We start from the raw sequence: 27,612 nt of genomic DNA on the forward strand, positions 1-27,612 counted from the left end.
CTTCAGGACTTGTGCTTGGCTGTGCTGGCCTGTGCTGGCATGGCCTCTCAGGCTGATTCCTCCTGAGTGCTCCATTGATCCCTTCACCCCCATTCTCCAGCATCCTTGCCCAGTCTCGGGACACTGTCCTCTGCTGTCTACGTATAGTCAAGTTACTCAGGAAGGATACCGTGGGATTGGGTTTCAGGTGTGATCATATATTATCACCAACTGTATCATATCAAACCATATCATACCATATCAAAGCATATCATTTAGTCCAGAAGACAGTTCAGTGAGTAAAGGCATTTGCTGCCTAGCCTGGGGACCTTGATCCATTCCTCAAGACGGATACGGTATAAAGACAGAACTGACTCCGCCAAGTTAACCTCCCCGCACATACAGTAAATATTTTTTCTTTAACGAAAAGGACATTCTGTAGAAGTTCATCGCAGCTTCTCTGCCTACCTGTTACCACGGCTGCTTCCAGGGCCCTTGTAACTCACAGGCAGGACTTTGTTGTTGGCTAGGTGCACTCTTTCTTAAAATGGCAGGTGGCAGCATGAGGTGGTTCCCAGTCCTTTTATAAGCCTATCCTTCAGCATCTTCCAGGCCCTCCTTTGAAAGGGGGCCCTGGGTACAGTTTAACACCTGCCACAGAGGTGTCCCTACGGCTTACCTGGGGAGGACAGGCTTGACACTTGTACAGTAGAACCCTCACCCTGGGCTTCCTTGCTGGAGAATGGGAGTGATCTATCCTGTGAGGTCATGTTGTCCTTTGACCCAGCAGTAGTCATGTTGTGGAGCTGTCCCATGGGGTCTTCCTGAGGTGAGGTTTGTGGAAGAGAGAATTTTATCTTTTCACTGCTTATGTTGGTGCCCTTACACTGGGCTTCCTCCACAGAGGCATGATGAGATAAAACATCCTGCCAGGACACCTTGCTCTTCGGATTGTTAAAGCCAGCTTTGGACACATCCATGGATGACTGGCGGGAGTAGATTTCCAGTCATGAGTCCTCTGAAGACACTCTGGTACAGCTGTCATCAGAGGTGTCACTGCATTCTGTCTCCCCACCCCCACCCCCAGGTGCTGCTCATGAAGTGAGCCTTGTGGACAAGCTGGGGGCAGACTCTACAAACTAGAGTTGTCATCTTGTTCAGGCAGTTCTGTGTGGCTGGCAAACTGTATGTCATTGTAGTCTTTTTTCCCCATCTCAGGACTTTCTGGTTCATTGGGCACACTGAAGGTGGGAAGGGTAGACACACTAGATCCCCCTTACAACCATTATATATTATATTATATCATATTATATTATAACCATTGGTTGTTTCATGCTTGGCCCTGTGTGTCTCAGATTCGATGCCACTGCCCAGGTTTAGGTTTTATTTATTTGTTTGTTTGTTTGTTTAATTGAGTTGTCTTCCCAGGGTAAATGTTGCTTCAGCATGAAATAAGTAGCCATCACCTGGTCAAACACTTTCCTTTATCTCTCATCGTTTATATCCCATGACACCCATGATGACCATGACAGTGGGGTCTGGGTGGCTAGCTGTGTTCTCTCTAAAGGAACTGGGAGAACCTTCATTGTCAGGCTTCAGCCATTGGAAGCTCACAATATCATGTACTGTTGGCCTTGTCCAGGGATTACAGTTGACAACTTAGCAACCACATCCCAAAGATCTGGTGACAGCTTGAATTTTACAGAGTACTTTCCTGCCAAGATCTTCTGCTTTATTTCTTCATAGCTGTGTCCCTGGAAAGGGAGGCATCCATTCGACACAAAATGAAGCACAAGCCCCAAGCTCCAAACATCAATTGAAGGGCCATCCTTTACCTTTAGAGAGTTCTGGGTCACAGTTAGGGAGAGTCCCACGGAAAGTTGCTCGCTTCTGGCCCGGGATTAGCTTGGTGCCCAAGCCCAAATCACTAAGCTTTCTATTTCCTTTGCTATCTACTAAAATGCTTTTGGGCTTTAAATCCCTGTGGGAAATCCCTTTTGGATGACAATACTGGAGGGCACACACCATCTGTTTAAGTAGCTTGTGAGAATTCTCCTCCTACAGGTAGCCAAACTCCACAATTCTGCCCAGCAGCTCTCCTCCCACAGTGTGCTCTAGAATGATGTAAATATTTTTATGTGGTATTGATTATGTGCAAAAGTTTAATAATATAGGGATGATCGAGGGATTTCATTATTTCCACTTTTAATTTGACGTGGGGGTTTTTCCTGCTTTGGGGAGAATTTTTACTGCTACCGTTGTCTGGGTGAGGAGATGGCCAGCCAATTTTACTTGCCTGAATGTTCCTTGGCTAAGGGTCATTAGTATTTTACAATGTTCTGTTAAAGCCTCTTCATCAAAGGAGATGGACCTTAGGTCCTGACACACTCACTACCAATTAATCTTTGTTGATAGGAATGTTCAGTGTCCACACCAACTAGTGATGCAGATAAAAGTGGGTCTAAGAGAAACAGTCACAGCTTTAAATTCCTGCAGTAAAAAAGAAAGGTGTCGCCGGGCAGTGGTGGCCCATGCCTTTAATCCCAGCACTTGGGAAGCAGAGGCAGGTGGATGTCTGAGTTCGAGGCCAGCCTGGTCTACAGAGTGAGTTCCAGGACAGCCAGGGCTATACAGAGAAACCCTGTCTTGAAAAAATAAAAACTAAAAAATAAAATAAAAAAGAAAGGTGTCCCAAATAATCTAATGATGCAGGTCAAGGCCATAGAAAAATAAGAACAAGCCAAGTCCAAAACAAATAGAATCAAGTTCAGAACGTAAATTGATGAAATGGAAACTAAAATAATACAAAGACCAATGTAACTGTCTTAGTTAGGGTTTTACTGCTGTGAATAGATGCCATGACCAAGGCAAGTCTTATAAGGACAACGTTTAATTGGGGCTGGCTTACAGGTTCAGAGGTTCAGTTCTTATCATCAAGGTGTGAGCATGGCAGTAACCAGGTAGGCATGGTGCAGGAGGAACTGAGAGTTCTACATCTTCATCTGAAGGCTGCTGGGAGAACACTGGCTCTTCTACGAAGCCAGGAGGAGGACCTCAAGGCCCACCCCCACAGTGACACACTTCCTCCAACAAGGTGACACCTCTTCAAATAGTGCCACTCCCTGGGCCAAGCATATTCAAACCACTACAGTAATAAACTTGTTTATTTTAAGGATAAATATAACTGATGCAATCTTAACCAAAATGACTAATAAAAAGAGGAGGATACACAATAATATTAGAGAAAAAAATAAGGCAGTATACCAGAGATATAACGGAAATCCAGACATGAAACAATCACCAGGGATTGCTTTAGAAAGAAATGTTCCGGTGTTTGGAAACATCTAGAAGAAATTGATAAACCTCAAGACACACATTAAACTATCAAAACTAAGCTAAGAAGACAGAAAACATCTAAACTGCAGGACTGTAAGGGCAGAGGCAGTGGGTGGCAAGGAGAAGCAGTGTTTTCTGGGCACAGTAGGGCAAGTCGCACATGTGAGCTCACAGCATTATGACCTTCAGGCTCAAGCCAGTCAAAATCTCAGCATGAAGAGGGGAGGTGGGCAGGAAGTCACTCACACACCTGGCTGATGAGCCGTTCGCAACTGATAGTTGCCAGGACAGGGAGAACACATTTTCAGGGCATGGACCCTGATCAGGTTGGACAGGCCTCTCTTTTTCAGCAGAAGGCCACATGTCCCAGAGTATAAGGACAACAGAAACTGTACTCGATGACCCAAAACAAAACAAAATAAAAGACTCAAACCCGGATGGTGGGAAAAGGGGTGTGGAGGATCTGGGAGGAGTTAGGGGAAGGGATAAATATGGCCAAATATATCTGTAAAATTCTCAAAGAGCTAATTTAAAACAAACAAACAAACAAACAAACAAACAAAAAACCCCAACAAAATTGATGTAGTAATTTAAAGGAATCTTTTAACAGCAATAATAACAAAAAAGGCCAGACTAGGCAAAGTCATTGGTGATTTCTATCAAGGCTTTACGGAAAAGCCCATTACCAATGCTTCTGAAACTATCCCATAAAATAGAGAAGAGAGGCTTCCAGTGCTATCCTTTGAGCCTCTGTTACCAGGTAGGTAAAGTGACAAGGGAAAAACATAATCAACACCCATGGACATGGACACAACATTCCTTGGACAGAGTACATAGTACCTCACACAGAATTCAACAGCACTTAAAAGGACCACACTTCCTGATCAAAATGGGTTCATCCAGTCACACTAGGGCTGCAACACCCACCCACTAACTGACAAACTGCAAAGAAACAGAAGGCCAAGAATCACATACCCAGCTGAAGAGTGCAATTGTCACTCAAAAAAACAAAACAAAAACGTGGACTTGCAAATCATTGTGTTGTTTAATAAGCCAGTCCCCAAAAGATACTCTCAAGTGCTGAAGTGTAGAAGGGAAGGGACCTGAAGTAAGAGGAATTGATCAGGGATATGAAGGGGAAAGAAGAGGGATGCAGGATCTCAGAGATGGTGAATATCATCAAAGTACATTATCTGCATATACATAATGTCTCAGTGAAATGTCTTACTTCGTATGCTTAATGTTTATTAGCAAAAATTTTAAACGTTAAAAAGGCAAAAAAAAGAGTAGGTAGAAAAAGACAAATTGAAGATGATTCATGAAGAAAATTTAAAATATGTAAAAAATAAAGATCTAAAATCAAAGACAAACTACAAAATGTAGAATGAAGAACTTGAACCAGCATTTTCAAACTTCAAGCTGTAAAGTGAGAAAAGGGCTCACTGTGTCAAAGTCCAAGCAGCTTCACCAGTCCCTGAGTCCAAAACATCACGGAGAACCACCTTCAGCTCTCCACACTAGGACAATAATCAGCCTTAGGCAGGACATTATATGCACAGGTGTTGGTCATTTATCACAATGGTTTCTTGTGAAGTCAGAGCAAGGCATGGATCAATAAGAGATGGGAACACTCCTGCCCCCAAAGGACTGTATTAGCTTCTCTGCAGTCACTGCTATCAAGTGCTCAACAAGAAGTGACATAAAGGTTCATTTTGGCTCACACTCTGAGGGAACAGGGAAAGCATTGTGGCAGGAGTGATGTGCAGTGTTAGCCTGTGGCTGCTCACACTGCAATGGTGGTCATCACATCCCCAATGCCAGGCCAGAAAACTGCTTCCTAGAGCTAGAACACACCTCCTAAAGCTAGATTCCAGCTTCCCAAGACAGTATCACCTGCTAGAGACTACATGTTCAAACACAAGCGTCTATAGGGCATATTTTAAATGCAAACAAAACTCCATTACCTGCTGGTAGTAACCCTAGGGGGACCAAAAGAAATGACATATGGCAAATGGATGTTTTCCATTTTACAGAATTTGGAAAACAAAGGTCTACCCACCATACCATTGACACAATCTTACAATTCCAATGGACAACTGCTTTATGTTCTTAAAAGACTGACTGTGTCATTACACAAGTTACTGGAAATGATGGCAATTATGGGGATGCCTACACAAATTAAAACAGACAGTGCTCTCACATATGTATCCAATACGATGAAGCAATTCCTTGCATATTATAAAGCATGTTACTGGGATACCATACAAAATCCCACTGGACAAGCACTTACAGAAAGAGCCAATGGCACCTTAAAAGAGATGCCTATTAAACAAAAGGGGAGGGTAAAACCCCTCAGAGACAGACTAAATAATGTGCTGCTAACTCTCAATTTTCTTAATGTTGGTGAAAAGGGAAAACAGCAGCTGAGAGACACTGGAAGGAAGTAGGCCATTAGAAGGGAAACCTGCAATATTTTAAGATGGGGACATGGCTATGTTTATGTATCTACAGGGAATGAAAAAAAATATGGATGTCAACAAAGCTTATAAAGATTAGATCAGACCAAGGAAACTTATAAAAATCAGATCAAACCAAAGAAAACTTATCATTTGAGACATGGGTGTCTTCACAAAGCAAATAGCCCAAATAATTCACAGACTGTCTCAATTATTGATTTCTCCAAAAAAAAAAAATTAACATGCAAATCAACTTCAAAAGGGCTAGCCCAGGTGATCAGTCTCAGAGACTGATAATACATAAACTGGACAGACAATACAGAGACTGGATAGAAACAGAGACTGGGCAATAAATGCTACAGCTCTTTTCTCAGACTAATCATTTTTTTTCCTTGGGGCCCCCAAACAGGAATTCTTCACCCCAATTCATGAGGAAGCAAATATATATAAGAAGACCATTGTCCCAACCCCTTAAGCTGGGGGGAGGGGCTTTGGTTACTTGATGTGTTACGGTTGTTATCATCTAGGGTGGTATGTTGGTTTGTTTAATTATTGTATTCTATATTGATAGAAATACGTTTTTTGGGGGGTTAGTTAGTCTATATTAATAGATATTTAAGGTTTTTGTGTAATTATGCTATATTAATAGATATTGAAAGAAACAGATTTTTGTTTAATTATTTTATATTAATAGAAATTTAAGATTTGTGCTTAATTACTGTATATTAACAGAAATTTAAGGTTTTGGTTTGTGTGTGGTTTGGTTTATTGTGTGATGGTTTGAATATGCTTGGCCCAGGGAGTGGCACTATTAGAAGGTGTGGCCCTGTTGGAGTAGGTGTGTCACCGTGGGTGTGGGCTTTAAGACCCTCATCCTAGCTGCCTGGAATCCAGTCTTCCACTAGCAGCCTTCAGATGAAGATGTAGAACTCTCAGCTCCTCCTGCACCATGCCTGCCTGGATGCTCCTTCGCTCCTACCTTGATGATAATGAACTGAACCTCTGCACCTGTAAGCCAGCCCCAATTAAATGTTGTTTTTTATGACTTGTTTGGATTATGGAGTCTGTTCACAGCAGTAAAACTCTAACTAAGACATTGTATAGTGATAGAAATCTATGTTTCTTCTTTAGTTATTGTATATTGTATATTGATAGAAATTTAAGGTTGTTTTGTTAAAATGTTTGACTATATTGTACATAAGCCACTTATGAAAATATGATGGTTCTTATTATTATTTCTATTGTGCATAGATTATTGTTAGAGAAAAAGACAGTTCTTAAACACAAAGAGGGATTTGAAGTGGAAACCTAAGGGTCCTTTGGAAAGTCAGTTGTGTTGGATGGTGTTTTGCTGGGGCAAACATGTGAAGGAGTGTTTTCCTGAAGTGAACATAGGTGAAAGACTAAGGCAGGCTCATGTAGGGATGTTTAGCTGAAGCAGACACAGGAGAGAGGATATACTGCTAAAGGAAGCACTTGAAAGGACACGTGATGAAAGATTCTTTGTTAACAACATGCATGCACTGGTCTGCCTTACAGGATGTAGCTGAGCTCCATTTGTTGCCACTCTGTAGAGAAAACCCCACCAAAAATCTTCTGGTGGTGTGTCGCGGCCTTCGTGCAGAGCGATGTCAGCTGAGACAGTCCTGTGTGCTGAGCAAGATCCGTGGAGGACATGTGATGTTTGGAGGGCATAGATAGAACTTGACTGACAGTGATGAAGGCTGAACCTGGCTTGCTTACAGAGCTAGCTGTGCAACTCTTGTGGATCTCAAGTCTTCCCTGATCTTAGCTTCCCTGAGGGGCACAGCTGAGCAATTTCCCTGGGGTTCCTCCTGGTTCCTCCTGCTGACTCATGCTGAGGCTGAGGACTGGCTGTCTCTGCTAGGTAGTCCCACCACTGATGATTCGTGTTGCTATTTCAACTCTACCGACCAGGATTGCTGGTGTATCCGTGAAGTGTTTGTGAGTGGATCAAGCTGCCTCTGCTAATCTGTGAACAAAACTGCTGATTTCCAAACTACACAGATGGGAGTTGCTCCAAAGAACCATTTCTAAACAGATCCACTTTCCTGTATCCTTTCTTTCCCACCACCTCTGGTGGGTGATGGGCTAAAAGGGAGGTTAAAGCATTTAAGAACCATCATTAAAAATAGGCATTGAAAAAAATTAAAGTTACAGTTACAAGACAAAAGGCGAATTTATTTTAAATTTTCGTCTTTGTCATGAAAATCAATGGAGACAGTCAAAGATGAGTAATCTCTAATTGGAGATATTTCTGAGCCATTCTGTGATACATATCAGGTACTAGTGTCTTTATTACCTCTATATTTTCAGTAGTATTCCTTAATTATACCCAGAAAGAGAGCTCCATCCCATGGACTTGTAGATCAAATAATGTCCTCCGTCTCTCTAAATTGTCCTATCCCAATCCTTGCCCAATCCTTGGGACTGATGACAACTACTATAGATGACAATATGGATGGTGCAGATGTGATGAAGGACCCTACCATGGGAAGAGTGACCTGGATTACTTACACAGATGGAAAGAAATCATAAGGATCAGTGTATGGGGAGGCAGGAGGATCAGAGTCAGGATGGAAGGCACGGAGGAGAATAGGCATGTGTGTGTGTTTCACATTTTATTCATTGCATGTGTGTGTGCATGCTCGAATGCTATTGTACCCATGCATCAGTCAAAAGACAACTGTATTAGTCGGTTCTCTGCTTCCAACACGTGGGGTTGAATTCAGGTGGTCTGGCCTGAGTTCCCCATTGTTTTTAATGTCACTGAAATTGGAGTGATTTGTTAGAGCAGCCGCAGGACATCAACATACATAGAAAGAAAGCTCCTGTCACCAATACACATGAAGGAGAGGTCCTTCCGACCTCCAGCTTCGTGCTCATTAGAATGAACTAAACACAAAAGGCAGATGTCAATGCAGCTGTTTCCTACCTCTGTCCTGTTTGTTCTTAAGCTTAACTGTAGGCTCAAGCTTTCTTTCAATTTCCAAATGAATTCTTAATTTAGAAAGAATCAGCCCAAAAGAAGGAAATGTTCTTAGGCTTTTAAAAACCCTCTGTGGCTAAGAGCTGGCCTTTCACTCCAGTGGGCTCCCCTGGGCATGGCTTCGCTGTTTCCAAGTGGGTTTTTGTCCCTCCCTGCCAGCAAGCCTGTATTGGAGTGACTCATCCCCCGTTCTCAAACTTGTGGCAGAGGGGGATTGCTTGCAAGGAGATGATTGCCAGAGCCCACGCCACTGCAGCTCCACGCTACAGTGATTAAGAGTTGATTAAGAGCTGACCTTGCTGCTGTGCATGAAGAACTCTGGCAGGAAATGGAACTAGAAATTTGGAACAAAGAGGCCAGGACTACATTTGTAACTGAAAGTAGGTCACGGTTCTGCATTGTCTTAATAGTAAGGCCAGATTCTCTCCCCTCAAGTTATGCTTCCCCCACTACAAGTTCCGTTATTAACGAATGACGTCATGCATGATTTTGGATAAAGAGAAAATTAGAAAAAAAAATGAAGCACAGATCTGTCTTTAAGAGTCAGAATTTGTTATCTTTTGTTGCAATATTTTGCCCTTTTCAAGTAATTGTTTGGTTTTAACCTACACCCTATTGCTGTTGGCTAGATTTGCATCTATCTTTTTCTCTCTCTGTCTCTTCTGCATCTCTCTCTGGATAGCGTGTATGAAACACAGCACTCTCTACACATTGGCTATTGCTCACCACTAAGCCTCTTACCAAACCTGGCTTTTCTACATTCATTTTAAACTTGGCAGTGTGCAAAGATCCTGGAGCAGAGACAGCTTTGAACTTCAAAACATCTTCACATAGGAATCTGAGTTTGTGCCTTGGACCTACTCAATAGATCCTCCCTACCACCCCCATTGTTTTGGGTTCCCGAATGAAATACACACAGCCTTTATATTTTTATATGCCTTAAACAGCTCAATGGCTAGGCCACTTCCTAACCTCCACATGGCTAATCCAACCCCTCTGATATTCCCAAGTCATTACTTACTAAAACCTATATTCCATTTTTGCTAGCCTAGACCCAGTTGAGGGGGCCTCTCTTGGGGCCACTCTTCCCCGGCTCCTACATGGCAGCTACACCTTCTCCGGCAAGGCATCTTTCTTCTCCTTCTCTTGTCAATGTGGATCTCCCTCTGTCTTCTCCAGTCTGTCCCTAGCATGGAAACCCTAAAGTCCTGCCTCTGTCTGCCCTGCCCAGTCATTGATTGATGGTACCTTTTTTTTAACCAATCAGAACCATCTGAGGGCAGGGTCCCTTAGTGTCTTACTTGAGGGACACTGCAAATAGGTTTTTGGATAACATAATTAGCATGAGAATACAAGCAGCTACAGTTCTTCATAAGCCACAGAAACCATTTGTATATATTATGCATGACACTTCTACACTGGAGGAATGTCAAAAGTTTACACAGTGAATAGGAAGATGAGGACCCATTAGTAGGCCAAGAGCATGAGCAGAATGGACCTGGGCATGCAGGTAGCCTTTCTCTCTTGACCATAGTTCCTGGAGTGGATACATGTTGGGGTTTGTGATGAACTTCTAGGAAAGGAGGACAAAATACTGTAAAGCAAACATCCATGAGAACACAGAGAAGAAACTAGGTAGAGCTGCACAAAAGTTCACCAGAATAACCATTAGTAGCCAATGGCTCACGGCAGTAGGCTTAGTTGATGTTAGAGCAAAATGGATAAGATAACTTCCCCCTGTCACAGGGGATGCAAAATAACATCTTAAATCCTTGGTTTTTCCTAAAGCCTATTAAATTTCAAATTACATTTTAAAAATCAATGTGTTGTCTTTTAGTTAATTCTGATAGGAAAAATATTTTTCTGTGAAAACAGTAGCTACTTTGAAGATGTAAGGAGCATGGTTGTGGTGGGTCCTGTGTGTAAGTGGTTCCCTGGGCATCTTGCTAAGCCTTTGGTATAGATCTATTCAGGTAGTAGAACCTGCAATATTCATGGGTTTCTAGGGCTTTCCAATGGGGTTACTTACTCTTCTGGCCTCTGGTAACCCAGATTTTTCATTAGTGGGATAGACATGCATGGGGTATGGTAGGATTGGAGTGGAGGTGGTATTTTTAACTCTCATGAGTATGCTGTCACTCTCTTCAGACACACCAGAAAAGGGTATCAGATCCCATTACAGATGGTTGAGAGTCACCATGTGGTTGCTGGGGATTGACTTCAGGGTCTCTGGAAGAGCAGTCAGTGCTCTTAACCACTGAGCCATCTCTCCAGCGCCCTTGGGTATTTTTTATACACAAGGCTTGTTAAAACCTTTTGGATGTCATGGTAATAAGATAGACAGGGTCCCTTAAAATAAACGGTCTCTCAAGGAGAAAAACAATTTAGAGAAATGATTATCGCAAATGATGAAGAGTACCAGACTTGAAGATGCTCAGTGCACTTAGAGGAATGCCTCATGGAGAACTAAGTTGACCTAGGGTAGGAGGGATGTGGGGAGTGAAATCCAAGTGTGTAGGAAGATAGTGGGAGCCGAAACACTGATGAGCCACCTATTAGGAAGAATGGAGACATTGAAGAGAAAATACAAACAAACTGGATGAGGCCATAAATAACAATGGATGCACAAAGTCTTGCAGGCTAATGAAAGTTCTGGAGAGAGATCCAGACATTGCCAGCAGCTCCGTTAGCCTCCGCTTGGCAAGGGTCAGACATGGGGAGCCACCCTTGTCTCAGGTGGGCACCATGTCTGGTGTGAAATCCTACCCAGCTTTCCCAAGAGGTAAGGAAGCAGAGAGCAGAGGAAAGCAGAGAGAAATCTATAGATAGGTAGGAGTGTTCCTGGGCCTGTTCAACCAAGACCTACTAAATATCTAATGTGACTGGGTAGCAAAACCAGGAACTCTGGGTAAACTGAACTCCAGCTATCCACCAACTATGGGATCTTGAATAAGACTTCTCACCGACTTCTCTTTGAAACCCCAACACACTGAAACCCAAAGAAACTCTACAAGACGGCTTCTAAAGCCCTTTCTATCCCTGTTTTTCTATCTGTGTTGCTACAGATGTAGCTAACTAGCTTTCTGGACAAGGAAAGTGGTACATATATGGAAAGGAACAGGGTCCCAAACAGTCACAGACTCCCTGGAATTGAGTACAGTCTAAAATCCAGGCAGGATGGCTATCACATGTACTCTGCATGATGTGCAAAGTTCTGCTAGCTTGGTCCCAGCTGGACCGGTGACATCTGTCACACAGGGATTAAATGCCTCAGCAATAAAAGATAACACTATCAGCCGTCAGCTGTTTCAGTAATAAGTGGATATGCGCCCACAGCAGTGAAAATGAGATTTGTTAAGATGGACTAAGACAAGTGATACTGTCATCGTTATTAATTCTGCCTTCGTTTTCATAATTACCTTTGTGTGTGCAGTGTTTACAAAACAGGCATTTAATAACCTTCCAGTAAGAGAAAGAATACTGTGTCATGCTCATTTACTCTGTGCTCCTATTAATAACAGCAATTTAAAAAATTAAGGGAGCAATTATTCCTTTAACACAGAGCAGTATTACAATAACAGTATTACAGTATTACAGTAACACCCAAGGGGTTGTAACCATTGTTAGCTTTGGTTACACTGTGACATAACTTAATAGACAGTGGGGGGTAAGGGAGGAGGGCTGTTACCTGCATGCTCAGATATAGACAAGCCCCCAAAGCCTACAGCCAGGGGCTGATAAGTGACTGAACACAGAACACTCTCTCAATGGCCATGAGAGAACTCCTGCCTGCTCTTTTCATTTTCAAGCTGCCATTAAAAAAAAACGCTCACAGAGTCAGTGCCCAAGCTGGGCATATTAGACTGCTTCTGTGTGCTGTGGAGTTTGTAGGAAACAATTTCTTTCTCCAAGCTGCATTGTTTAAGGGAGTAATCCATTCTTTTCAGAGTACCCTTGAATACAAACTACTAGGAGTGTAGTATATCCCAGTGATCAGGTCTTGGTCAGTAGCAATGACTCCCAAGTACACGACCTGTTGTGCGGGCATGTATATGCATGCGTGTGTGTGTGTGTGTGTGTGTGTCTGTCTGTCTGTCTGTCTGTCGGCTTGTTTTTGCTAAAGAAACAGAGATAGAAATGTGTGTGTCTGTGTCTGTGTGTCTGTCTGCCTGCCTGCCTGCTTGCCTATCTTCCTGTCAGTAATAGACAAACAGAGATCTATATGTGAGGAGATGGTTTTTGTTCATTTTGTTACTATACAATGATTCTTGTTTCTGGGAAGCAGAGAGGAGGATGTTAATATTATTACTAAATATAAACATTTTATTGGAAAATTTATTAACAAGTGGTTGACAGTAAGTGTGTACACCTCAGTTTCAATACATTTGGAAAATAGGTGTAATATTGATATGAATTCCTGTTTCAGAGCTACAGCTTTAAACACTGTCATGCTTTGGGGACCAGCAAGATGGCTCTGCAAATCAAGGCTCCTGCTGCCAAGTGTAGTAACTTGGGTTTGATCCCCAAGACGCACATGGGGAAAGGAGAAAACTGACTTTCAAACCCTGCTCTCTGGCCTCCACATGTGCACGATGGCACCCCCATATATGATTACTAAAAAAATTGTAATGATTTAAAAAAAGATTATTAGAAAGGTATTTTAAGGCAGCAACTAAAGTATTACCATGGCAAATTTTGAGATTTTCGAGCTACGAAAAACAGGTAACAGGAAAAATACTTGGAGTACAATGGAGGGGAACCTGAAGAATGAAAACTTATACTTAAGACTATAAACATTCAGACCCTGTGAAATGCTACAACTGTACAACTGTATCTTCTGCTTGATAACAACAGACACCTGCTGCCTTATGTGAACTGCTACAACTGTATCCTCTGCTTGATAATGACAGACGCCTGCTGCCTCCGGTCAGGTGCCCTTCTAGTTTCATTGGCTCACCCAGTCCTTACAGCAACTTTAGGACAGCTCAACCATGATGAAGAAAAGTTAAGTTTTGGACTGAAATTCTTGAAACCTTTGTGGCTTCAGAAAAAGAACAATTCAGGACTGGGGAGGTCACTTACCTGGCAAGCACAGGACTGAGTTCTAAACTTTTAACATATATTATAAACATCTAAAAAAAAAAAAGAGCTGGGTGTGGGAGCACCGGGCTGGAGAGGTGCTCCTTGACTGGCCAGCCTAGCCTACCTGATGGCTACCAAGTCAATGAGAGACTTGTCTTACAGTAAGGTGGATGGATGGAGTCTGAGGAATGACAGCTGAGGTTGTCCTCTGATCTCTCTCTCTCTCTCTCTCTCTCTCTCTCTCTCTCTCTCTCTCTCTCTCTCTCTCTCTCACACACACACACACACACACACCATTTAAACAGCCTCACTCAGCTTCTAAGTATGATCATATCTATATCTATATCTATACACATCAAAGGTGTTTAGAGATGTTGGCCACATGTTGCAAACATGAAGCACTAGGATTGTGAGCCATTTGTTACTGCAGCTTAACTAATGCATATTGGGTCATACAATCTTTACCAGAACCTTAGACACCACAAGGCACGTAGTGCAACTTCAGCTTGCTCTCTCTTCCTATTCACTGGACCCTTCAATGGGTAGCTGGTGGATATGTTTGAGTAGACTGGACCACATTACCTGACTAATTAACTGTATCATATTGATTTGTATTTTTCATACATATGCTATCATACTGGGGTCCTTCTAATGGCCCTTAGCTACTCAGTATGGATCTATTGAGCTACAATTGATGTAAAAATGAATGCTTGTTTATATTTTTATGCAATAAAATAGATTGAAGCCAAGGCTTTGTATATATTAAGTAAATGTTCCTCCACAGAGTTTCAGCCCAAGCCCTTAGTTTATGAATGAAGGATACACTGTACAATCAACACTGGCCTTGAGACTGCTATGTATCCCACATTGACCTTGAACTTGCAAGTCCAATGTCCCAGGCATTAGAGGGATTACAGGCGTGTGCCACCATCCAAGGCACAATCTGCCCCAATGAAACATCAAGATTAAGATAAGGACAACATGCACTGTCTCAGAATTTCCTTCAAGCCTCCTTTTCAGTTTCTTTCCCCTTTGAACATCCCTGCACACCTGTCCTGGCCATAATCTAATTTCTATTGCCATTCTAATTTTCAAGAATTCTGCACATTGTGCACTCTAGTCTCTTCCTGCCTGGCGTCTGTCACTCAGCATAACTGTTTGGAGACTCATTCTGCATAGATCACTAATTCATTTCTCTCACTTGTGAGTACCATCCAATCAGATAGGTGGACCCCAATTTAGTATTCACTTGTTGATGAATATCTGAGTAACTTGTTTTCTTTCTTTCTTTCTTTCTTTCTTTCTTTCTTTCTTTCTTTCTTTCTTTCTTTCTTTCTTTCTTTCTTTCTTTCTTTCTTTCTTTCTTGGTCTTATAAACCCAGCTGCTGTGAACATTCAAATAGATGCCTTTATATGGGCACATTCTTTCACTTCTTTAAAAAAAATTTCGATTATGTGGTGAGATGTTTTAGCTCTTAGGAAACCACCAAATCATCTTCCAAAGTGTTTTTGCCATCCTGCATCCTCCCTGAGGATTGTGGATGCTCCCCATCCTTGCTATACCTGCTATGATCTTTAACTTGGATCAAGTGTTTGCAGCATCACCAAGTACCAGGCTTTGTTCCAAAACTCATCAGCTTAGGTTCACGAGTCTTCTTATAATCATCTCTTAACTGGCACTCCTCCTTTAGGCAAATGGAGATTGTCAGGTAGGAACTCTGTGAACTTCCTCCCACCACCTATAAACTTAGATCTCTCAGTACCAATTATTCCCTCCTTGCCTCCTGGCAGAGCAGTGGAGCTGAGTCCCCACCGACTCCCTGCACTGTGCCTTGGAGCCCCTCCTACCTAATCAATTCTTGTCTGTCAAGCATCTTTCTTATCTTTTTCAACTACATATTCTCCTCGGTAGAATAATATATTCAATTCTTGGCTTTCAGGGGGAGGAGAGAGAGAGAGAGAAAGAGACAGAGACAGAGAGAGAGAGAGAGAGAGAGAGAGAGAGAGAGAGAGAGAGAGAGAGAGAACTACATTCAGCAGTAGAACATGGCATGTTCCTCCTCACTGTACCCAGTCTCAGACTCTATCTTGCTGTCCGTTGTTCACCTGTCACTGCCATGTTTTTAACTGAACACTCCCCAGCCCTGGGCTCACTTGTTTTCTCAGTCCTTTCCATACTTGGTGACTCTCCTGGGTTGCTCTTCTCTTTTGCCTACCATGTTTCTGTGCCTCAGGCTAGAACCCTGGCACTGCTCTCAAAGACTCTCTCTGTTACTTAGTTGGCAAAGGCTTCACAGAAGTGATTAAAGTCCCTGGAATGGAGACAGTGGTAGGATCTCCCTAGCCAGGGCTTACAGGCGACCACTGCATCTTCATAAGACAAACACACCAGAGATCTGACTGCAGAAGAAGGCAATGTGGCCACTGAGGGAGGAGCCATGAACCGAGGAGTGCAACCTGGAACACTGGGAAAGTCTGATAGGAAATATTCTCCCTATGGAGCTGCTGGCGGGAGCAAGGCTTGCTGCCATTCTGACCCTGGGAAGTTGATTTCTGGCTTCCAGTTGCCATCAGTGTAAAATGTGTGCTACTTTATGCATATCAACAAGTTTTATGTGATTTGCTATATCAGCAACAGAAAATGGATATGTTATGCCAAGTGAAGCCTGGCACTGAACTTCAAGCCTTAGAGAATCCTGCTTGTTCCAAGCCTTCCTTTGGGGAAGAGGGTGAAATCTATGTCCTCACTTCAAGGCTAGGCACCAGATGGCTAAGAAAGCCCTTGCTTCCAGGGCCCATGGGCTCCACCCCAAGTTTGCCCCTTAGAGACAGACTATCCCCCAGAATCACTGGCTTCTCTCTGAAGAGCAGCCAAGGAAGCTACTGTTGGTTGTCAGGGACTTGTAAGATACAAGAGCTGTAGCAGGAGCCCTGATAGGAAGCTCCTGAAGTAATCCAGACAAGAGGCAATGGTGCCAGTCCAGAAATGTCACCGGCTAGGTTCTCTGTGTGTTTGAAGTTAGAGATGATGGCATTTGATGGCGCACGAATCAGGAAAGAAGCAGAAAGGTAAACATAATTTCTAAAGTTGGTGACTCTCACAATCACAAAGATGACCCTGCCATTAACATTGCAAGTAAGATCTAGATAATGGGGTTTGTGGTGGGTAAAACTCAGTGGCCGACTGTAGGACACGCATTACATAATAAAGTGGAGAAGTACCTGCATGTTTGAATGAGGCTCGTGTTTCTCAAAGATCCTATGCTTCTACAACTAGTAGGGCCTTGTAACAGGAGATTCTTAATTAGTTTTTGATAGGTCAAATGAATATGTGACATTTCTGTGTGGAAATGTTTTGAGATCTGCCCACAGTTTTATACGGTTACATCATAGGTTGGCTAATGTCAAACCTATTGACCTTACATAGACTGAGCCACCATGTAAGTCAGTATCATTAGCAAACTGATTGCCTAGCATCTTCCTGTTTTTAGTTCCTCTAAACCTGGATCAGGCCTGGGTTGGACATTAAATATTAACTGATATTTAAGTAGACTGAAGTCAGATTCATCGCCCATAGTAAATTCTCACATAGAAGTGTCTCTATGTGCTTATTACAGAAAAACATTCTTTATGGTTATAAAATTTATCATACTATTAATGCCTTTGTTCCGTTTATAAAGTTAGATTATTTTCTCCCCTCACATTTAGGGGATGCTGACAGCCAGTTCTTGTGTTTCAGCACACTCCAACACATTCTAGTTGTGAAGGGGTAGAGGGACTTCAAACTATGAGTGACAACACTGGAGAGTCCACAAAGGTTAGAGCTTTAGAAAATTTTAACGTGATGAATGAGCAATAACGCTAATCTTCCCATATCTAAGTTTATGGGCATCGTGAAAGTCTACATGCATAAAGCACAGGGTGTTCCAGTATTGAAAAGGTCACCCTGCTGCTGGGAGCTGCTCGAGGCTGGATCACTAGTGAATTTTCTCCTGGGCCTTCTACAGACAGACTCCTTCTCCTCTGCCTGTCCTGAGGAGTGAGTAGTTCATCACCAGCCCATAATAAAATTTCAAATCATTTCTTTTTTTTTTTTTTTTTTTAAAGATTTTTTTATTATATGTAAGTACACTGTAGCTATCTTCAGACACTCCAGAAGAGGGCGCCAGATCTCGTTACGGATGGTTGTGAGCCACCATGTGGTTGCTGGGATTTGAACTCTGGACCTTCGGAAGAGCAGTCGGGTGCTCTTACCCACTGAGCCATCTCACCAGCCCTCAAATCATTTCTTAAGACCACATTTTACTCATTTGCTAACAACCCCTTCCTGGCGCATGGTTTCCTTCTTTCTCGGGGGACTCTGTTTCTTCTTACCTCTCTCTCCTCCCTTTGTGTGACCCTCCCTGTCTTTTGGTTTATGAACACTTTGGTCCTTGGCCCTCTTTTCGGTCCAACAGTTTTATATAGTGGTGTCCTCCACAATGAAACTTTCCATCTTGGAGGGTGGGTCCTTAAGACTCAGCCAGCAAACAACTCCCAAGTCTCAGGAAGTTCCTGAAACTTTCAAGGTTCATAAGGTCCCTCTATCTCTGAGGTTATATAAGTAGAAAAGGCTACTAAGACAAGGAGACATTCCTGGCCTGTCAATCTACATGCAGGTTAAGTAACAGCTTTTGTGAGTTGTAACCTATGCTGATGGGCCTGTAAGTAACCCCTCACCCACACTCCCATGAGTACGCCAATAAACTATTGTTTTTCTTAGTTAGACTTTAATGGAATCATTTCTTAGGGTCTGTCATTAGTGTCCTAACTGGATGGAGTAAACATTTGTTCTCATCTCCCCTGGGAAACTCGCACAACAGATACTCCCAAGACGGCCCTATCCAGACTTATAGCTTTAAATACCATCATTAAGTTGGTAAGTTCCATATTTTTGTCAGCTCCCAAACTACTGACATGTATAGGTAACCTTTCTGTACCTCCATTTCCTCATCTGTAAAGTGGGCATAAACCCAGTACCTATCTCACAGTGATGGTGATAACTGTTCTGTTCTCATTTGCAGATCTGTTTCATTCCACCTCAACTACTCCAGGAAAACGGACTTTGTGCCTTACATCAGAGCTGGTTGTCTTGCTGTGTTCTGGTAGAGTTTAATTAATAAAAGTCATTGTCAAGAGGTAGCATTGGAGCCAAGAGATGGTGACCCAGAAATTAACTGTCCCAGCTCTCTCCATATTTGACTCTGGGTTGATAGGGTCTGCCTCTTTTTCTAAGGGTCACATGACAGAGGCCCCTACTCTACAGCAATTTCTCTTGGATCTAGAATCTGCTTTCTTTCCATTCCCTTGGCAGCTCTTTAGTGAGCTGTGGGTGGGGGTTGGGAGCTTTGGAACCTTTGTTGGATTTATTTGACCATTTTCACCTTTAGAAAGAGACCCTTGGTTAAATCCCACTTCATTCCTTGCTTAGGCCGTGCTATTTGTTTCTTGCTGGGAGTTCATCAATCCAGAATTGGTGCAGTGATTAATTTAGATATTTGTCACGTGTTTAGATCAATGACTGATTTATAGAAAGTGCTATAGGAGTGTTTATGAAATAGACAAATTGTCCACATGTGCTCTCTATTTGGGAGTCCAGAAATAATTTTAAAGCTCCTGCCCTTCCTGGATTGGGGTTTTCCAAGGACACGGACTAAAGAACCAACAAGATGTGTGCACCATAAGAAGGGAAGTCAGTAGGCTTTATTGACACACTGGGCATGAGATATGAGAACAGATGGGCACACAAGTGTGAGGAATTTATTATAGGGAAGGGACCTGTGTGACTGGGAACTAGCACACCCAGAATGTGCAGAGCAGGTTATTGCACTGGGGACCTGAGGAACCCAGCGTGGTTTCTGTTTCAAGGCCATCTGCAGGAGAGCCAGAAAGCCCCAGTGTTGGCAATGGAGTCAGAAGACAGGCCATGCAGTGACTGACTGAGGTGTCTGCATACATGAGAGTGTCAGCTTCATTCACTGTCTACTCATCTAGATGTTAGTCTCACCCCAAATCCTCTTCAGTAAAACATTACTCAGAATGTTTGACCAGTTATCTGCATAACTGAATGTCTGGTCAAGTTGACGGACAATCATTATATGTAGCATGGCTCCCCTCCTGATTGTTTCTTTGATATCAATGGCGCCCATTTGCACTCTGGCTCAATGTAAAGTTTTCTCTCATGCCTCATCTATACCTCACTATATTTCCAGAACCATGATTCACCATTTTTACCATTGCTTCTGTGCCTAAAGCCACCATCATTTCTCAGGGGAGTACAGCCATGGGCGTCCATCTGCTGTCTCTAGTCTAACTCTAGAGACAATTTCTTTTCTTTCCTTCCTTTCTTTCCCTCTTTCTTTCCTTCCTTACTTCTCTCTTTTTTCTTCCTTCCTTCCTTCTTCCTTTTCTTTTCTTTTTTCTTTTTTTGAGACAAGGTTTCTCTGTGTAACTCTGGCCACCCTGGAGCTCTCACTCTGTAGACCAGGTTGGTCTCAAACTCAGAAATCTGCCTGCCTCTGCTTCCCAAGTGCTGAGACTAAAGCTGTGTCATCACTCCTGGCTGTGAATACTCTTTTTGTTTTAAAACTTTGTTGTTGTTGTTGTTGGTGGTGGTGGTGGTGATGGTGGTAACGGTGTTTATTCTTTGCTATAGTGGTTGTTTCTTGTAGGATCTTTTGATAGACAAGAACTATTCCCTTGTCAGTGGGTGCACTTAAAGCACCACCTGACTTAATTTTCAGTGGAACAACCAAAGGAATTTTTAGGTTGTTCTTTTGTTGTTTTTTTGTTTTGTTTTGTTTTGTTTTGTGTTTTGTTTGTTTGTTTTTGGTTAATTTACCAAATATCAGGTTTGTATTTGGGACCCCTCCTCTCTCCCCATTTCTCTGCCCTCATCCCCACTCTGAGTAATTCTTTAAAAAATACAAGTGGCATTGCATCGCTGTCTTACCACTCAGTGAAAACCGGGGTCCTCCAAAACGTTTAAAGGAGAAGATGCAACCTCTCAGCCCTGCCCATGCTGCCCTTGGACCTCCCCCACCCCTGCTCAGTTCATACAGCTGTTCACCTTGGGTCTCTTTGAACTTGACAGTTACATCCTGGCCTGAAACCTCTGCATTTGCTGCTCCCTCTGCCCAGAAAGCTGTCCCCTTACATTCTAACACCTCTCACACCACATTCCATTTCGGTTACCTCCTAAATGCTACCTCCCCCAGCAACTCCCCCATTACCCCCACCACCACCACCACTGGAGCACACTCCGCTGTCTCCCCCCCCCCCCTTATCTTTTTCCTTGGCATTTATCCCAAAATAAAACTAGGTACTTTCAGGCGAGTTGTGCCACTAGAATATAATGCCATGAATATGGAGGGATTTTTTTCTTGTTTTTAATTTTATTTCCATATCCCCAGGCTCAGAATTGTACCCAACATACAATAAGCACCCAATAAATATGAAATCCATGCACAAATGCACATGTGTATATTTCCCTAACCTCCCAAAGAGTAATGTATGTGTTTGTGGACATATTTCTTCATAGGGGCTCACAGTAGCCCTGCCCCATTTAGCATTGATTCTCATGACCTATTGATAAAGAGGAACGTTTGCTTGTTTAAGATCTTAATGCATGTTTGGAAGATGATGTTCTGTAGAAGGGACATAGGGACACACTTCAGTTAACTCGTGAAGATCCTGGAATCCTACTTTAGAAGAATTATATTCATTTTATTGGGCACTATACCTGGCTACCAGACCTGGCTAGCAACAGTCTGAACAAGCCATGTTGATAACCTTGCCATATTTGTAAAGCTTCACTGGGAAGTTGTGGCTTCAGAGTTTACAGCTGTACCTATGTGACTTGAATTGTTTTGACCTCTGAAGCATGTCCTCCCAACCTGGTCTCCAAGGGAGCACATTAGCTTGCACAGTAACAACCAGACTTTTCACGTTCTGGGAATGCCATATGTGAATGCTACTCCCTCCGTGACTCTACCCTACCCCATGATCCGGATCTGGTATTTCATGTGGCTATCCCTGGAAGGAGATGATAGATATGTAATAGACTTTTTACAAACACACTCACAATTCAGCTTCCAATTAATTCCACCATCCACCACATAGCCAAGATTATATTTTTATAATGTGTTTATTTGTGTACAAAATATGTTGTAGTTTACTGACGCATGTGCAGCAAAATACTCTATCACATACAACAAAAATACATCTTAGACTCCCTTTCTCCTGCTCTTGGGGATGGCAACACTGTCTTGGCATTTCAGCAGCTAAAAATAAAGTGCTATTATTAAGCAGTATTGGAATGTCTTCACTTGACAAATGTGATGTACGATTGAGTATACAACCACATTTTGTTTGGTTTTCACAGAACAGGAAGCTCCAGGTCATGAACACCTCCAGAAGATACAAAGATTTGTATATATATGTACACATGTATACACTGTATATGTAAAATGCCAACAAGCCTCTTTGTCTGAGTCAGTTCGTTGCGTTCACGTTCAGTCCCTTTGCTCCAGAAGAGTCAGATTTGCACCGCTGAGACCTCAAGAGTTCATCAGCAGGCACCTTGACGCTCACCAAAGGCTGGCATGTTGGGTTCGTGGTGTTTGTGTGGGAACACGGAGGAGCCCTTCAGACTTCACTGGGAGACCTGGAGCGGAAGGGCACTTTGGATTGGAAACAGCCACAGAACAGGAGCCACAAGGCACGCTGGATCTCCTGGTTGCGGAAGGCATAGATGATGGGATTGATCATGGAGTTATAGGTGGCAGGCAGCAGGGTGGCATAAGTGTAGATGGCCGGGTCCTCTTGGCTACCCACCACACAATAGATGGCGAAGGGCAGCCAGCTGGCCCCAAAAGTGCCTAGCACCACGGCCAAAGTCCCCACTCCCTTTCTGGTGGCTGCTAAGTGGGGCGGTGCTAGGCAATGCTGTTGCAAAGCGATCTGGTGGGCGTGGCGCCAGACCACCTGGCAGATGCGCACGTACAAGTGCAGCATGATGCCAAAGACCACGAAGAAGGAAGTAGAGAGCAACGCCACATGGCTGCGTGTCAGGGGGCGCACCACGCTGCAGGACGTGCGGTCGGCCAAGCAGTTCCAGCCTAGAACAGGCAGCAACCCCAACCCGAGGGACACTGTCCAGGTGGCTGCTAGCAAGAGGTGCACGCCCAACAGGGTCCGGCGCGAGTAGTAGGTGAGCGCGTTGTACAAAGACAGGTAACGGTCCACTGTGATAGCAAGCAGGCTGCTGACTGAGGCGGCAAAGGACGCCACCAGGAAGCCCACCATGAGCAGGCTCACAGTCTCTGAGGGCACCACGTACTGGAACACGAAGTGTAAGATGAGGCCACAGCCCGCCAACAGGTCAGCAGTGGCCAGACTACCCACGAGCACAAACATGGGCGTGCGCAGCGCGGGAGTGGACGCGATGAGCGCCACCACCAGCGCATTTTCGCCTGCGATCACAGTCCCCGACACGCACAGCAGCACGTCCCAGGGATTCACTGCCGAAAGCAGTAGTCCCGAGGGCCCTGCTGGCAGCTGAGAAGACAGCTCCAGTGACCCGTTAGGTCCGCCGCCGCCTCCCAGCGCTGCGGATGCTGCTGGGGGTCCCCATTCGCCGGTGTCCGGTGCCCCTGCTGCTGTAGCCGCAGCTGCCGCTCCCTCGGCCGCTACTGCCACCACTTGGGACTCGTTGAGCGCGGCGGCGCTAGCGTTCATCGCCGCTAGATGTTGCTCCCTGCACAAAAGGGACCGCAGATTGTCAGGTGCACTGTCCAAGCTAACGATGAACTTTCCCCGCTCTAACTGCTTCACTTAAATTGCGTATCTCACCTAAGGAACACGCACGGAGCGCAGTGGGGGAAGTGGGGAAAAAGTGAGAACCCCAATAAATAAGCACCTGTTGAGTGGATGAATGAACGGAATACACGGGGTTTCTGAGCTTTGGCAGAGGTGCATAGATAGATTCCACTACGCACTAGCATGCATGAACATCCTAAAACAAATCAACCTAGAGAGTCATCTCTTTGCAAGCCTGAGCTGGGCAAAGCCGCTGTCCGCGGTCCTGAAAGAGAAGTTTGAGAGCCAGAGACCCCAGGTCTGGAACTGGGGATTGAAAGGCTAAGGGGGAAATCTGCTAAGGTGCAGTGGTCAAGCTTTGCTCCAATTCTTTGACTCCTGGACGGACTCACTCCGGGACTGCCTTTTACCCCCTCGCCTTCCCCAGAAGCTCAAAGTACCCTTAGGAGCCCGCTGCTCACCTAGGGAGTCAGGGATCCCGGGAGTCTCTGGTCATGCGCTCCGCGGCTGTGTGCCTGGCTATCCTCCCTGCGCGGTCCGAGCAGCTGCCTGCAGGAGGCTGTCCCGCGTCAAAGAGGAAAGTATTGGTCTCCTGTCGCTGAGCCACCTTCGCTGCGAGTGAGAGGCAGTGGCAGAGATGGCAGGCTGCAAGCTGCGAGGTGCGCGCCTGCCCGAGATTGACAGGCGGGGCCCGGTGACGTCAGGCTCTGGGTTCTGGTTTCAGTGCATTACTAGCCACACCCGCCAGACCAATCCTTCTTGACGTCTCCCCACCCCTCACAGAAACATTTCAGAGAGATCCAGAAGGAAGGAGAAGCCAGAGTCTCTACCAGTCCAGATACCTCCAGGAATGGGATGGGGCTGAGAGGAGAGAGAGAGAAAAGATTGAAGAGAGCCTGAGGCCGGGCGAAAGAGGGTGAGCTGGAAAAGGAAGGCGAGGGGTGAGTGACAATAAGCCACATAGCAAAGGCCAGAGCCAAGGACCACTGAAACGAAGAAGCCACGGAGAAGGGGCGGTTGGGGCATCTGTAAAGGAGAGAGAGAGAAAAGTTCTCTTTGTAAGAGTGTTTATAGCATTTGTGCCACTTGGCTATAGCCAGGGAAGAAACACAGAGCCGAGAGAAAAGACAAGATAAAAGGACAAGACTGGAAACCGTTTCTTTTTCCAGAGATTTACCCGAGGAATCCTCCCCGCCCCGTCCCCGTTATCTTTCTGAGCCCTCCCCTGCAGGTTCCACCACGATCTGATCTCTGCCCTTGCAACTGCTCTTTAACTGAAGACAAGGTCTGTGTCTTGTTAGAAAAGAAGAAAACAGCAAAATGTGATTTACTTTCCTGGCAACAGACTTTGCCCTGCTAATTACTACCTTATAAAACAAATTATAGGACCAAAATAGTGATAAGTCAGCTGCACAAGACTTCAGTAGGCACGGGTTTTATTTTCAGCCCAGATAAATCACCCTTTTGGTTCAAAGGTGTTTTGGTTTGTCAGTAAAAATGCAAGTATTTGTTTCTTTCCTTTGTAACCAGACAGAATCTCCAATAGCTGTACTTGGGCCAAAAGCTAACCCAGCTGACTCTGTAAGAGGCTCTAAAAGAAATGAATACACACTGCTATTACAATGCTGGACTGGGGCCACTGCTGTGGCCTTCACACATTACATGGTTTAGACAAAGTGGAAAAAAAGCAACGCACATTGTAGGTGCTTCTTGCCTCCTCCCAGCCAGTGCATATAGCTCTAGGGATGTAAAGAAGGAGATGAGGAGATGGGGGAAGAGAGAGAGAGAGAGAGACTCAGCAGGCCCATAGTCTGGGGGAGCATGGGGATGCTGTGTTGGCTACTTTATAGACAGGACCTCCCAAACCACCCCTGCTCCTGCCTCAGTGCACCTGAACTTACCTGGGAGATGGCTCATGCCTAAGAATGCTCAGTTCTTCATGGCAATAGCTAATGCTGGGCTATGCATGAATTTACCCTCCATTTGGGGGGTTTCGAGACTTAACACATTCCACCATTGTCATGAACGTAAAACTCAGTGAAGCTTCACGTTTCTGAGTTTCAGTGGAAGACTGCCAAGTCAGAGCCGAGAACTTTGCTTCAGAGCTGTCAACTGAACTGTCAAACCGCTGCCTTAGCACGAGGACTGCAAAGTTTGCAAATGATTCTGTAGGGTATAGGCACAAATCCTCACACATGGCCAAGACAGCTAAAAATGCAGGCCAACACAACATCTTATTATGAGTGTGTGTGTGTGTGTGTGTGTGTGTGTGTGTGATTTTCCCCCTTGGAGCTTGATCACGTGGTTCTTAAGCATGAACATCATAAATGATAACACTGTTGCAACGCCAAAAGATGCACATGCCTGGCAGGAGAGGTTCAAGTCTGTTACAGTTTCACAGCCAGCCTACAGAGAATGGATCTGAGCTAACCTTACCCCTCTGTCCCTCACCTCCTCCCTCTCCCTTCCACCTCCTCCCTCCCCATCCACTCCCCTGTTTCTCTTCAGAAAAGGGCAGACCTCCCAGGGATATCAACCAAACGTGGCACATCAAGTTTCACTAAGATTAGGCACCTCCTCTCATATTAAGGCTGGGCAAGGCAACCAAGCACGAGGACAAGGGACCCAAAAGCAGGCAAAAGCATCAGAAACAGTCCCTGCTCCCCACTCCACACAACTGTATTGCATTATTATAAGCAATCCAGTGACAGGCCCACTGTAGCCTCTGCTTCTTCACAGTGCAGCACTCACCAGTGTGAGCATGGGCAAGCTTGCTCTGTCCGAGATGCTGTCTCATCTGTCATCCCCGCCCTCTTGTCCCCACTAACATCTTTCCCATCTCAGCCTATTTCAGTGGCTCTCAACCCTCACTGTGCGTCAGAACTACCTGGAAAGCTGCTCCCTCCCAGCCCCCCGTCTCTGGACTCCTCGCCCAGGGATTGATTTATTTGATCTGAAGTGATGCCTATGCATTTTATTTGATGCCTAGGCATTTTATTTGCAACCTGTACAGCCAAGTCTGAGAATACTCGTGGAGACAATCATGAGCTTCCCCTTCCAGGTAAGTGTACAGTGAATTCTGAGACAGCACCACACAGTTCATAATAGGTGCAAGAAAGGAGTTTTGGCAGCAAGCCAGCCACAAGTCACTCCATGAGTGTAGTTTCTGGTTTCTCCCACTAAACAAAAGCTTTTCTGCAGATCTTTAGTCTTCTACATTCACCCTCCTTTCTGTACCATGCTGAAGGCTGACACTTGATTCAATCTCAATCTAGAAGAATTGCCTCGTCAGGAAGTAGTAAACGTTGGCCACTCCTGGCCACTTCCAAGGTGTACCCACTCAGTGCTCAAGTCTTTGCAAGTAATTGGTTTAATAAGATCAGAGCTTCACTTAGACAAACTTTAGAATCTTATAAAACTGTAGCTGATCTGCCTCACCTCTGGACATCTGCAGTCATACACACACAGACACACACACACACAAATGAGAGAGGGGTAAGGGAGAGGGAGAAAGAGAGGGAGAGAGCTGGTTCTTAGAGGCAAGCAATTCAGTTCTTTCCTGGAAAGTCTAAGGTTTATCTGGTGGCTCCTGGTCCTTGTCCTGACAGTCAGGAAGATAGAAACTGTTGGATGGGATATTTGAGACTGTTTATTGAGAAAGGCAACTCCTAGAAAAGGCAGAAGTCACAAAAGATTACTGAGTCCAGGCCCAGGATGTTGACTGGAGTATGATTCTCTGAGGATGCATGTTGAGACGGGTGAATTTTATTTTCAGTGTCTTCTTTATTTCTCTGTTATTGTTTGGTTTCTATCTGGGGACAAGGAACTGAGGTGCATATTTTACCAAAGCAGACCTGGCCTCCTGATTCTCCCAACATCTCTCAGTCCCTA

General features: G+C 44.3%; 1 protein-coding gene and 1 pseudogene across 1 annotated transcript; both read right to left on the reverse strand.

The window, feature by feature from the left end:
* Positions 1-1,355: 1,355 nt before the first annotated feature.
* Positions 1,356-21,905, reverse strand: LOC110303521 (sperm motility kinase X pseudogene; annotated as a pseudogene).
* A 147-nt stretch (positions 21,906-22,052) lies between these two features.
* On the reverse strand, positions 22,053-24,344 carry Gpr6 (G protein-coupled receptor 6). Its single transcript, XM_021175102.3, has 2 exons — positions 24,183-24,344; positions 22,053-23,659 (listed from the first exon to the last, which is right to left on the reverse strand). Exon 2 carries the CDS (start codon positions 23,638-23,640, stop codon positions 22,549-22,551), a length of 1,092 nt encoding a protein of 363 aa, XP_021030761.1. The 5' UTR covers positions 23,641-23,659; positions 24,183-24,344; the 3' UTR covers positions 22,053-22,548.
* Positions 24,345-27,612: the final 3,268 nt, after the last annotated feature.

Source organism: Mus caroli, unplaced genomic scaffold (genome assembly GCF_978045245.1).
Source record: "Mus caroli unplaced genomic scaffold, Mus_caroli_1 scaffold_9, whole genome shotgun sequence".
In the NCBI taxonomy this organism is placed as follows: domain Eukaryota; kingdom Metazoa; phylum Chordata; class Mammalia; order Rodentia; family Muridae; genus Mus; species Mus caroli.